We start from the raw sequence: 13,277 nt of genomic DNA, 5'->3' as shown, positions 1-13,277 counted from the left end.
CCAATTCCACTATTGTTGCTCACGCTAAATGTTGTTCACAACACACATGCACAGCTGCTCAGGTTAATAGAACACCCTGGGCTTGTTCGACGTTGCAGCCGACAATACAGACGACGGCCGACTGACTGATCTACAAGAAACATTTTATTATAAATAACTACTCATTATTTGTTGATCAGTCAGTCAGTCACAATTTACCCTTGATACATTACAGTTTTAATCCTCATCGAACACGGCCCCTCCTTGTTCGCTCGTCTTTGGTAGGCACAAGCAATATAAATGGCTCATCTTTGCCTAAATCAAAATAAGAGGCGTTGGCAAATAAAGTGATTTGATAAATCGTCTGTTTCATAACCTGACAGACGTAAATTATAGCGCAAGCTTGCGCTGGGAGAAAAGAGGAGGTTCTTAAAGAGAGTTTTATTTATGTTTATGAAAAATAATTACAGCGATATTTCACAGGGACCTAATTTATTGTATTTGTCTTCTCATGCAAGAAAACTGGATAAGATTACAGTAGGAAATCAAAAACTAAAGCGAAGGAGAGGAGGATGAAGCGGCGCAATGCGGACTGCAGCAAACTCCGACGGCCGTTAAAACGGAACCGAATCACCGAGGGCATATACGGCAGGTATATGAAGCAAAGCGATGGGTTCTCACGTCCGTAAGGGGGTTTGTAAGACTCCTTCATTGCTTGGCTGAGTTGTGTGCGAGTATCTAGTTAGCTAGCTACTGTGTCTCTCCTAAATGTAAAATGTCACTGACACTCGCAGTCAAGTGAAATTGGCTAGATATCAAGTAGGTAACTAGTATATTTGTGGGCAGATTAGCATAGCTAAATGGAGAGGTGTAAATTATATTTGGAGTAACGTTAGGCTACTACCAATTGATAGGCCCCAAGCCATAGCCTGGGGCTGTTTTAAACACCCCTGCTTCAATTAACTATGTATTCCCATATTGTCTGCAGTAACTAGCTAAATTCACCCTACTAAGACAGCCCCCTAGCTGGGGTATGGAACAGTTATACCCATTTCAGACAGGAGCTGTTATGTTACCTATGAAAAGGGTAATCAACATTTTTAAACAGCTCCTTATTTGCAGGTATAACCTTTTTATACGTAAGTGGGAAACTGGCAAATTGGGAAGGGTGTTAGCGAACTAAACTCCGTGGTGAAGGAAGTTTGATGAACTTCACCAACTGAGTGGATCAGAGGCCAGGCTTTGGAATCGAGTTCTCTGATTGGATAAATACTTAAATATATATAATGAAACGCCCACCTAAGTTTGTTGTCTTGTTGCGTGCCTTTGTTTGTTGAAATCCAAACGTTTTCTATACACGTTAATCGGCGGATTTAGGTAAAGGCTACATGGGCAACCGCCGGGGGCGGCACGGGGCGCCCGCACAATTTTTATTTTTTCATAATTCAGAATGACGACATTTGCGCGACCGGTTTTCTATCGCTCATTTGCACGTCACGTCAATGATATCAGTCACCGTGTGGGACAATTAACCTTGTCGGAGTGGGCGCCCTGATGCTAGTTTGTGAGCTAGGCAGGCTACTACTACCTGGGAAGGTCTGTGTGCCACAAAGTATTTGACTCACAAAATTAAGGAAATTAGAAGGGGAGAGTATTTCGGCCAGCCATTTTCTTGCCTGCCATAATCCCCCCGTTATTTGATTTAAACTTTTAATCAAATACAACTACCGAAATAATTTGACTCGTGACAAAATTAAGGAAATTAGAAGGGGCAGGCAAGAAAATGGCCTTGCCAAATACTCCCACCTAATTTCCTTAATTTTGTCACGAGTCAAATTCATTTCGGTAGTTGTATTTGAACGTTTATAGGAGAGAAAAAGGGTACACAACAGAGGACAAACAAACATAGGTACAAGGTAGGAGTTTTCATGATTTACATTTCTTGAAATATTGACCTTGGGCGAATCAATGTAATCGGAGCTAGATTCCACAAAGTCTGGTCTCTGCTCCATTTAGTTTAAGTCCATCAGAAACTTCCTTCACCGTGGAGTTTAGTTCGCTAGGGGGTTGTTTGCAATTCAAATTAGGGAGGTGTCTGGGTTTTCACTCCACCCTTGTACTTGATGAATTAAGGTCAATAATTAATAAGGAACACCCCTCACCTGGTTGTCTAGGTCTTAATTGAAAGGGAAAAAACATATGTTGACACTCCGCCCTCCGTGGAATAAATTTGACACCCCTGTGTTAATGAATTTACCTGCAAAAAAAAGAGAACCATTCACGCCAACCCGATACCTGTATTTTGGTTACAGGGTCTGTGAAAATGCAAGAATCATGACAAAGACTTTAGGTGGCTTATTTTTCCATGTTCTACCCCGTACTCCTTTCAAATATACAAAAAGCAGGTATAAAAAACAAACTAAGTTAGTGGTTTGGGTCTGCATATGAAAAGGATGTTTGTAGCAGTAAACCACCCCTCTTCCAGCTTATTTGCAAACTCAGTTGGTCAAAATAACTTTGTCTTTATTGCACCCTATCATTCAGAATTGAACACACTGTAATTCAGCCAGCAGAAATGTCAACATGCATCTAAATAAGACTACCTAATTTAAAAGCTTCTTACGTTCAATTCCCGTGTCTTAAATTGTAGGCTACAAATGATAATTTAGGCCTACACTAGTTACATAAAAAAGCTTAGTCTGCATGCATCTGCCCTGTTTCTACCTGTGACAGCAAGCTCCATGTGACACCTGCAGCTAGTAATCTGTTGAGGTGGAATAGCTCTCAAACCCTTCTCCGTAGGGTAGTCAGCAGTTAATTTCGCCCACGGTTGGATGCGTGTGAACTGCATAATTCTCTAAAATTACATTGAACATTCTATTCTCTGACAACAGCTCTGATGGACATTCCTGCAGTCAGTATGCCAATTGCATGCGCCTTCAACTTGAGACATCTGTGGCGTTGTGTGAGAGAACTGCACATTTTAGTGGCCTTTTATTGTCCCCCAGCACAAGGTAAACTATTGTAACAATATTTCTGTTTAATCAGCTTCTTGATATGCCACCCATGTCAGGTGGATGGATCATCTTGACAAAGCAGAAATGCTCACTAACAAGGATGTAAACAAATTTGTGCTCAAAATCTAAGAAATACACTGTGCATATGGAACATTTCTGGGATCTTTTATATCAGCTCATGAAACATGGGACATGGGACCAATACTTGTTATTTTTTTTTGTTCAGTGTAGCTGCTTGCTTGTCAAGACATGACAATTATTTACACTTCATTTGTCATTGTAATAATGCTATTCTGAAGTCTATAATTGTTTAAAAAAACACATTAATTCCCAAATTTGTTATTTATCAGCGGAATATGAACTGTCAGCTGGCAAGACTGTGCAACTCCTGCTCTCCGTGGAAATAAATGTGTTCTAATAAAACCAGTCACTTCACAACATTAATAAATGCAATCTTGGAGAAAAGGCAACCATTTTGATGGCAATTATTGAAAAGAGCGAGATCCCAGTATTCCGGTGCTGTTAGATTTTTTTTCTCAACATACATTTTTTGGTAAATTGGTGGCGTTTTATAATGAGTGTCTGGCATGACAAAAAACGTTACAGCTGAAGCACCTCATGGCCATTGGAGTGTATAAATGGTAGACCTATATTCACACAATTACGTTATTTATAAACGGTCAAAAAAATCTACAATTTTTATTAGGCTAGTGGGAGTTTTTATTTAGGAGATTAAACAAGCAACAAGATAATATTTAGTCTGCTCTAGATAATGATTCAACTATTGGGGTAAACAATGCAGATGAGCAACCCCATGCTTCAGCCATGTAGCCAGTCTAGCCACGATGCTGCATCAGGATACAGTTGATGATGCTTAATGCTAAAATAGCACACAGGCTTACAATATGAAGCATGTACACTACCTAAACATTTTACTTTTCATGAATGTTATTGGGCTCATTTCTGGAGGGGAATATTACATTTGAAACCATTTCATATGTTAAGGCTATTGTCATCATTGAGATTGTATAGAAACATTTTATAAAACCAAAATCAGTTTAAATATCAGATTGTATGGTTGGCTATTGATACTTTCCCAGACTGCAAATGAAACATGAAGTCACCCATGATTGAAATTCTGCGTGCATGACTTGCTTTCCTGTGATCTTGGCCCTGACCAGTAATTTTCTCATTTTGACCAGTAGTTTTCTCTTTGTATTGGGCTGGTGTGCCACTGGCAAATTTACCTGAATGTCAAGCCTTGAATACTAACTGCATTAAAAGGTGTGTAGTAATTGCTGATATGAAAGATATGTTCATAATTTTTTTGAAACCATACCACAAGCACTGCATCTTAATGTTCAGAATGTGTGTCGGGGCTCTTAGCAAAACTCCCCCAGCCAGAAAATACTATCGTCAGTAGGCGCTTAAGGTAGTTGACATCTGGGAATAGGTTAGAGGTGGAGTAGCTAATCCTTGAGTTTTTGATCAGGTGCTTTTTAAAGCCCACACCTTGACACAATACAATCTTATTGAAAAATGGTTGTGGTGTTGGACACACAAACTCATAAATGTCTCTCTCTCTCTCTCTCTCATATATATATATATATATATCCAGTACCTTCCTGTACCTGAAGTTCCTTGTGGTGTGGGCTCTGGTGCTGTTGGCAGACTTTGTGCTCGAGTTCAGATTTGAGTACCTGTGGCCTTTCTGGCTCTTCATCAGAAGTGTGTACGACTCCTTCAGATACCAGGGGCTGGTGAGTGTCTGGCTGTCTCCTGGGTGGGCCTGACTGATCTTTATTTGTTTTATTTAGTTAACCTTTTATTTAACTAGATTTGTGGTTTAAAGAGCAGGCCTATGTTGTTCTCCAGAAGCTCCATCTAGCCCAAGCCCTTCTCTAGCGCTGCCTTGTTTTTCCACCCCCTGCTACCCCAACCAGTGTTTTTCACAAGCACATGGAGTAGCTAGCAAAGTAGAAAAAGCTTGCTGTTTGTCAATCAAATCACAGTAAGCCTATACGCCAGAACTTTGTGGCCACATATGAAACAAGTGAAAGAAAATTTTATGAATGTGCCAGAAAACAATAGTCTAAGGGGATTTCACTCATCATTACCACATTTTATATGGGACGTGCAAATTGACTCACATAGACGATGGAGTGTCATTCTCTCTCCCTCCGTGTAAAGAAATTTGACTGCAACCACAGAGTGCACAACACAAAACACCCAGGTACCGGGAGGCGAGAGAGACAGCAGACTGTCAAACCAGCAAGGTTTCCCTGTCATCGCTCACTTTGACTGACAGGTGCCTGTCCTGTCAATAGATCACTTGAAGATGCATGTTGTTCATTCTAGCGGGAGGGCTCGGCTGACTTTTTTTGTACATTTTTTTTTTTTTTAAGTAGCGTAGTCAATTCAAGTGGAGGCATTGATGTCAGATTTGTTGTATTTAACTTGTGATTTAATCATCAAGCAATACATGTTGATGTGGATAATATGTGACCCACATCTCTCATTGTTGGTAGCAATGTATTTTTCTGCTTTTTGGCAGATCTCCTACTTACCCCCCTCACATCTCCTCTCTTCTAGGCATTCTCAGTGTTCTTTGTGTGTGTGGCGTTTACCTCTGACACCATATGCCTGCTCTTCATCCCAGTACAATGGCTGTTCTTCGCTGCCAGTACCTATGTGTGGGTGCAGTACGTGTGGCACACAGGTAAGCCTTCTTCTTAGTGAATTAGTGTGTGGGTATAAAGACTATGGTCACTGTATTGAACTATTTAAGCCTAGCTGTAAAGAAATGGGAGTAGTGACAGGAGGTTCACAGGATCAAATCTCACAATACTATTTCCTGGAGTGAGGCACCAGCTATATTATACACAGAGCACATACAGTGCAGTTGGAAAGTATTCAGACCCCGTCCCTTTCTACATTTTAGTACAAGTACAAAAATCAATAAGAAATACCATATTTACATACGTATTCAAACCTTTTGCTATGAGACTCGAAATTGAGCTCAGGTGCATCCTGTTTCCATTGAGATGTTTCTACAACTTGATTGGAGTTCACCTGCGGTAAATTCAATTGATTGGACATGATTTGGAAAGGCACACACCTGTCAATAGAAGGTCCCACAGTTTACAGTGCATGTCAGAGCAAAAACGGTACAAACATTTCTGCAGCATTGAAGGTCTCTAAGAACACTGTGGCCTCCATCATTCTTAAATGGAAGAAGTTTGGAACAACTAAGACTCTACTTAGAGCTGGCTGCCTGGCCAAATTGAGCAATCGGGGGAGAAGGGCCTTGGTCAGGGAGGTGACCCAGAACCCCATGGTCACTCTGACAGAGTTCCTCTGTGGAGATGGTAGAACCTTCCAGAAGGACAACCATCTCTGCAGCACAACATCAATCAGGCCTTTATGGTAGAGTGGCGAGATGAAAGCCACTCCTCAGTAAAATGCACATGACAGCCTGCCAGTTTGCCAAAGGGCATCTAAAGGACTCTGACCATGAGAAACAAGATTGGCCTGAATGCCAGGCGTCAGTCTGGAAGAAACCTGGCACCATTCCTACGGTGAAACATGGTGGTGGCAGTATCATGCTGTGGGGATGATTTTCAGCAGCAGGGACTGGGAGATTAGTCAGGATCAAGGGAAAGATGAACGTAGCAAAGTACAGAGAGATCCTTGATGAAAACCTGCTCAGGACATCAGACTGGGGCAAAGTTTCACCTTCCAACAGGACAACAACCCGAAGCACATAGCCAAGACAATGCAGGAGTGGCTTCAGGAGAAGTCTCTGAATGTCCTTGAGTGACCCAGCCAGAGCTCGGACTTGAACCTAATCAAACATCTTTGGAGAGACCTGACCGAGCTTGAGAGGATCTGCAGAGAATGGGAGTAACTCCCCAAATACAGGTGTGCCAAGCTTGTAGTGTCATACCCAAGAAGACTCAAGGCTGTAATTGCTGTCAAAGGTGTTTCAAGAAAATACTGAGCAAAATGTCTGAATACTTAAGTAAATGTAATATCAGTTTTTTTTTAATTGAATAAATGTGCAAAAATGTCAACCTGTTTTTGATTTGTCATAATGGGGTATTGTGTGTAGATTGAGGAAAAATAACTATTTAATCCAATTTAGAATAAGGCCGTAACGTAACAAAATGTGGAAAAAGTTTAGGGGTCTGAATACTTTCCGAATACACTCAACTTGAGTGACCTACATTGACAAGCTCTCCTAGTATCCTCTGAACACACACAGGTGTGTGTTTCTCTGCAGTGGGTGTGAAGCATGCGTTACCAGATTTCTTCCACGTTCCCATGCTGCGTGTTATGTTTACAACGAGCCGGCTTACTTCTCAGAATCCCGTGCAGCGTCCGTAAGCGATTGTGGATGTCTGTAACAGGTGTCAGTGCGATTTAGCAGTAGCCCCTGTTGACCAGGACATGTTGGGCTTCGGTGTAAAATTGAACTCCTGACGAGACCAAATGCCACAGTAGAGCAGAGACCCCAAACGCCTGCTGCACACACCACAACATCAGGCTTTGACATTAATGCTTGTCCAGGGCAAGTTAAAAAAAATAAAAAGGCAGACAACCAGAATATAGATTAATTGTCTGAATAGGATAAGTGAAAAATCACAATCAAACAATTACTCCAATCAGAATTTGCTCATTCAATATTTTGCTTTTGCTCATTTCAATAAATGTTATTTGCACAAATCAAGAGAACAATGTAGACAGACTTAAGAGTCTCACCAAAGCAGCGCAAAATGTCCGGTCAGAATAACATTTAAAAAAATGTGGATGATCTGGGCCAATAGCTGAAGTCTATAGAGGACACTCTGGTGTCTTATTGTTATAGAAGCCCAAATGTTCTATTGTCTCCATTTGATATGACTTGGCTTATTAACCCTCCTGTTGTGTTCGTTTCCTGTTAATTCATTCTGTGTTCCCGGTCCAAAATGACCACCCCATTTATAGCTGGTTATATATCCATAATAATACATATATTATCACCTAATGCTGTGTTAGATCTTTTTATCAACTTAAGTTCTTGTGAACATTACAAGTTTTAAACTTCTATTTGCTAATCATGGCCTTTAGGCCTCATTGACAATACTGTGCAGCCGTATTCATCGACCTGGCCAAGGCTTTCGACTCTGTCAATCAACGCATTCTTATCGGCAGACTCAACAGCCTTGGTTTCTCAAATGACTGCCTCGCCTGGTTCACCAACTACTTCTCAGGTAAGAGTTCAGTGTGTCAAATTGGAGGGCCTGTTGTCCGGACCTCTGGCAGTCTCTATGGGGATACCACAGGGTTAAATTCTCGGGCCGACTCTTTTCTCTGTATACATCAATATTGTCGCTCTTGCTGCTGGTGATTCTCTGATCCACCCTTCCGTGGCCTCCAACTGCTCTTAAATACAAGTAAAACTAAATGGATGCTCTTCAACCGATCACTGCCCACACCTGCCCGCCCGACTAGCGTCACTACTCTGAACGGTTCTGACTTAGAATATGTGGACAACTACAAATGCCTAGGTGTCTGGTTAGACTGTAAACTCTCCTTCCAGACTCATATTAAGCATCTCCAATCCAACATTAAATCTAGAATCGGCTTCCTATTTTCCTAACAAAGCATCCTTCACTCATGCTGCCAAACGTACCCTCGTAAATCTGACTATGCTACCGATCCTTGACTTCGGCGATGTAATTTACAAAATAGCCTCCAACACTCTACTCAGTAAATTGGATGCAGTCTATCTGTTTTGTCACCAAAGCCCAATATACTACCCACCACTGCGACCTGTATGCTCTCGTTGGCTGGCCCTCGCTTTAAATTCGTTGCCAAACTCACTGGCTCCAGGTCATCTATAAGTCTTTGCTAGTTTTAAGCCCCATCTTCTCTCAGCTCACTGGTCACAACAGCAGCACCCACCTGTAGCACACACTCCAGCAGGTATATTTCACTGGTCACCCCCAAAGCCAATTCCTACTTTGGCCGCCTTTCCTTCCAGTTCTCTGCTGCCAATGACTGGAACGAATTGCAAAAACTCACTGAAGTTGGAGACTCATATCTCCCTCGCTACCTTTAAGCATCAGCTATCAGAGCAGCTTACAGATCATTGCACCTATACATAGCACATATGTAAATAGCCCATCCAATCATTGCACCTATACATAGCACATATGTAAATAGCCCATCCAACTACCTCATCCCATATTATTATTATTATTATTATTATTATTATTATTATTATTATTATTATTTGCTCCTTTGCACCCCAGTATCTCTACTGGCACATTCGGCTAAGTTGTAATTATTTTGCCACTACGTCCTATTTATTGCCTTACCTCCCTTATCCTACCTCATTTGCACACACTGTACCTTTCTATTGTGTTATTGACTGTACGTTTGTTTATTCCATGTGTAACTCTGTGTTTGTGTCGCACTGCTTTGCTTTATCTTGGGCAGGTCGCATTTGTAAATTAGAACTTGTTCTCAACTGGCCTACCTGGTTAAATAAAGGTGAAATAAAAAAAAACATTGACCTGAGCTCATACAACTCGTTTTTGAGTAAAAAAAACCCATAATGTATGGATTATGTTGACTATAATAAATACTCAAATTAAACATTGTGCTATTTATCACAGACTACTTTGTGTCAAAGTTTAACAAGGACATTTGTTTTGAAACCCTTTCACCTTTTTAAATAGTGGCAGGATTTTATGTATTCAACCCGAGATATGGAGTATCTCGTGGGCCCTGGGATCATCCTGATAACATTTTCAGCCGACCTCTCCTCTCAGGTGGGGATGACGACCAGGACAAATTCCCATTCTTTGACCGGAATGTAACAACCTCAGCAGGGCCTTCTTCGTCATTCCAGGATTGTTCCACATCGGTTGTCTCTTGGTCTGGATCATATTCTGCGTTGTCTTCAACTTCTGACACTTCCTCCTCTAATGCATCTTCACTGTCAGTTTCCTGGCCTCTCTCCTCATCTCCAATGTCATGATCAAAGATATGATCAAGAGCCTCACATACAGTATATCATTTGGTCATTGTGCTGTCACAGAATGAATTGTGAGCAAGGCCTCAAAAAAGCTTTATATACCAGAGCTGTTAGAAAAGTTCTATATATTATTGAAACAATGTTGCGATTGTTTGTTTGTGAGAATGCCAACAGGCGTGGTTCCCGTGGGGGAAAGATTCTATTGGGGAAAGGTTCCCGTGGGGGTTGCCATGGAAGCCAAGAAGGGCAGTGAGGTGTGTGTGTGTGTGTGTGTGTGTGTGTGTGTGCGCTCAAACACACATGCATGTGGGATCTGGGAGAGGAAGTTTTTCCATCTGATGAATGGGCATGTGCCTGAACTCAATTGTATACAGTAATTGTAGTCTAACCCATTCATTTCTAATGACCGGTCATTTTGACCGGGAACACAACAGGTGTACAGAAGTTAAATAAAAACACCCAAAATGTTATGAAAATGATCTAAATGTATTTTGTGTGGACAGTCATGGAACCTTATGACAATCAGATTAAATGAACTTTCAGAGAGAACTTGTAAATGGGTCCTATTTCACTGGAACCCAGCAGGAGGGTTAAGCCACACTCTCAGTTTAATTCATACTACATTATTTTTTTTCATCTATTGTCCAAAAATAATATTGATTTGTTACAGGCTTTGGTTTTTCCATTTATATTTTGAGGTTGCATGTTGGGCGCACCAATTGGTGTCACCTCGCTAGGCAGTATGTTTTACACCTGTGCTGGCTTGTCATCTCGTTAGTCAGAAATAATTTGGCTGGCCCAGTGTTCCAGTTGTCTTGAGAGGTGTGGAGGGTTAACACCTTTAAGTTGTTGTGTCTAAGTTTGATGTGGGTTTTTATCTTGTTTGCCTCTTCTTGGGCAAATGTAGTGGGCGCTCTTGGTGGGTGTCTTGGGTCCCAGTTGTTGTTGCTAGTCAACCCCATGATTGTCTTTCAGAACCCCTCCTAAAACCACACCTGTTTTGGTTGATTTCAGTTACTCTTTGTTAGTTCCCCCTTCTATTTGATCGGCAACTTTTGTTTTTCTTGCTGGAGAATGTAACAGCTATCCCCCTCTCCTTATCACTACTGAAAAGCTGCCCTTTTGTGGCTGTGTCTCATTTCGTCACTCAAAAGCTGATCCACTCTGCTGCTGTTGTGATGTTTGTTCTTTGTCTGGTGAGGGAGGCTGCTGTACTGACCACCCTGTAAGCCTCTGGTATCATGTTCAGAGGAAGTAAATCTGCACATATAATTATTTAAAAAAAACGTTTTCTGTTCTAAAACATATTTTTCTTCTACAGAGAGGGGGGTCTGTCTCCCCACAGTGTCCCTTTGGATACTCTTTGTGTACATAGAGGCAGCCATCAGATTCAAAGACCTGAAGAACTTCTTCCATGTCGACTTGTGTCGCCCATTCGCTTCACATTGGTAAGTTAAGTGTTTTGTCCAAGCCCTGGCAGGATCTTTGTCTAGGCTACATGTGTGGATCTGTGAGGAAGATGGACTAAGATTCTGTCTCAGACCCACAGGCCAAGTAGGGAAGTGTTCTGCCCCATTTGACTCTCGGAAAATAACATTATTTCCGCTTGTTAAGCATAATATACAAGTAATGATGTCTGTATATCCCCCAAGCTCAGACACCACTTTCCACAAAGAGAGACAGAGAGTGCATGCTGGTTTCAGTCTGTAGCATTATTAAAAAGCATACATATTCTAAGATGGCTTAAGGAATATTTCTACAAGGTCATACACCACTGTTTGGTTGAAAATACCTACATTTATAGTCTAAATACTCTTTTTTTAAGACATTTGAGTGGATTTAGATTTTAGCCTGTATAATGTACTGTAATTGAGCTGTTATGTAGTAATGCAGGATATTAGGGCAAGTCATTCTTCCAGCTTTACTTTCCGGAGTGATCTTCATCTCAAGGCTTTTTTCATAGCACCTATGCTTTTCAACTTGTGAATCATTGTCTTGGTGATGTGTTGTCTGAACTTACTTACCCCCCTGAACTCTTTCCATTTCTCTGTAGCATTGGCTACCCAGTGGTGACGCTGGGCTTTGGATTCAACAGCTACGTCAGCTATAAGATGCGCTTAAGAAGGCAGGAGGTGGTGCAGAAGGAGAACGAGTTTTACATGCAGCTCTTGCTGCAGGCCCTGCCACCAGAGCAACAGATGCTCCAGAGACAGGAAAGGGAGGCAGAGGAAGGTGAGAGATGCACACAACTGATGCTCCAGACACAGTCCAAGTGATGTTGGTCAAATATGTGTTTAATCTCACTTCCATTCTCTCCTTTCTTACTTCCACCTTCCATTCAGCTGCATTAGCTAAAGGGATATCTGAGATAGACTCCATCCCAGTCTCACAGAATGGCGCCCCCGCCAGTAAAAAAATGGCAGCTATGCTGGCGGAGCTGGAGTACAGAGATAAAGGGAAAGAGGGCCGCGAGGCCAAAAAGCAACACAACAGCATCCAGCCGTCATCGGTAGACTCTAAACTCCAGGAGATGGAGTACATGGAGAACCATATGAACAATAAGAGACTCACCACAGAGCTGGTGGGCAGCACAGAGAACCTGCTGCTGAAGGAGGAGAACTCCTCATCCTCGAAAAACTACAAGAACTCCAGCAGAAACGTGGCAGTCAACTCCTTGCCCTGCAGACACTGCGCCACCAACGGCAGTGTCCTATCAGCCCCTTCCTCCTTTTCCTGGGGGAAGAAGCAGAAGTGTGCAGTGGGGAAGGGTCCAGCAGTAGGCTCTCACAGGGATCCAACAGACAACTGCATCCCTAACAATCAGCTAAGCAAGCCTGAGGCGATTGTACGGTAAGAGGGTCTTTCTATAAACTAGAGTACCATTGAGGATTTCCAATACTGGACTAATTGTTTCAGCTGTTAAGTCATTGATCTGCCATTTTTTTTTACACTACATTAACCTCTTGGTGTTAGGGGGCAATATTTTCATTTTTGGAAAAAAAACGTTCCCGTTTTAAACGGGATATTTTGTCAGGAAAAGATGCTAGAATATGCATATAATTGACAGCTTTGGATAGAAAACACTAACGTTTCCAAAACTGTAAAGATATTGTCTGTGAGTATAACAGAACTGATGTTGCAGGCAAAAGCCTGAGAAAATCCAATACGGAAGTGCCCCAGGTTTTGGAAGCGCTGCTTTCTGTTGAAGAATAGCCGTAGGCGGCCACATTGCGTAAGTGGTCATATGGTGGCTCCGA

The 13,277-nt window shown here is 41.8% G+C and overlaps 1 protein-coding gene across 1 annotated transcript in view; it reads left to right on the top strand.

Moving 5' to 3' along the window:
• Window positions 1-349: 349 nt before the first annotated feature.
• LOC110498006 (macoilin-2) overlaps window positions 350-13,277 on the top strand; it is a 28,839-nt gene continuing 15,911 nt past the window's right edge. The window contains exons 1-6 of the mRNA XM_021574534.2: window positions 350-631; window positions 4,615-4,756; window positions 5,589-5,715; window positions 11,342-11,468; window positions 12,074-12,252; window positions 12,363-12,870. Coding sequence (XP_021430209.2) covers window positions 552-631; window positions 4,615-4,756; window positions 5,589-5,715; window positions 11,342-11,468; window positions 12,074-12,252; window positions 12,363-12,870 — 1,163 coding nt within the window. The 5' untranslated portion in view covers window positions 350-551. The remainder of the gene's footprint in view (window positions 632-4,614; window positions 4,757-5,588; window positions 5,716-11,341; window positions 11,469-12,073; window positions 12,253-12,362; window positions 12,871-13,277) is intronic.

Source organism: Oncorhynchus mykiss, chromosome 19 (genome assembly GCF_013265735.2).
Source record: "Oncorhynchus mykiss isolate Arlee chromosome 19, USDA_OmykA_1.1, whole genome shotgun sequence".
NCBI lineage: Eukaryota > Metazoa > Chordata > Actinopteri > Salmoniformes > Salmonidae > Oncorhynchus > Oncorhynchus mykiss.
Note: the sequence above shows the minus strand (reverse complement) of the source record. Positions and strands in the feature narration are given on the sequence as shown.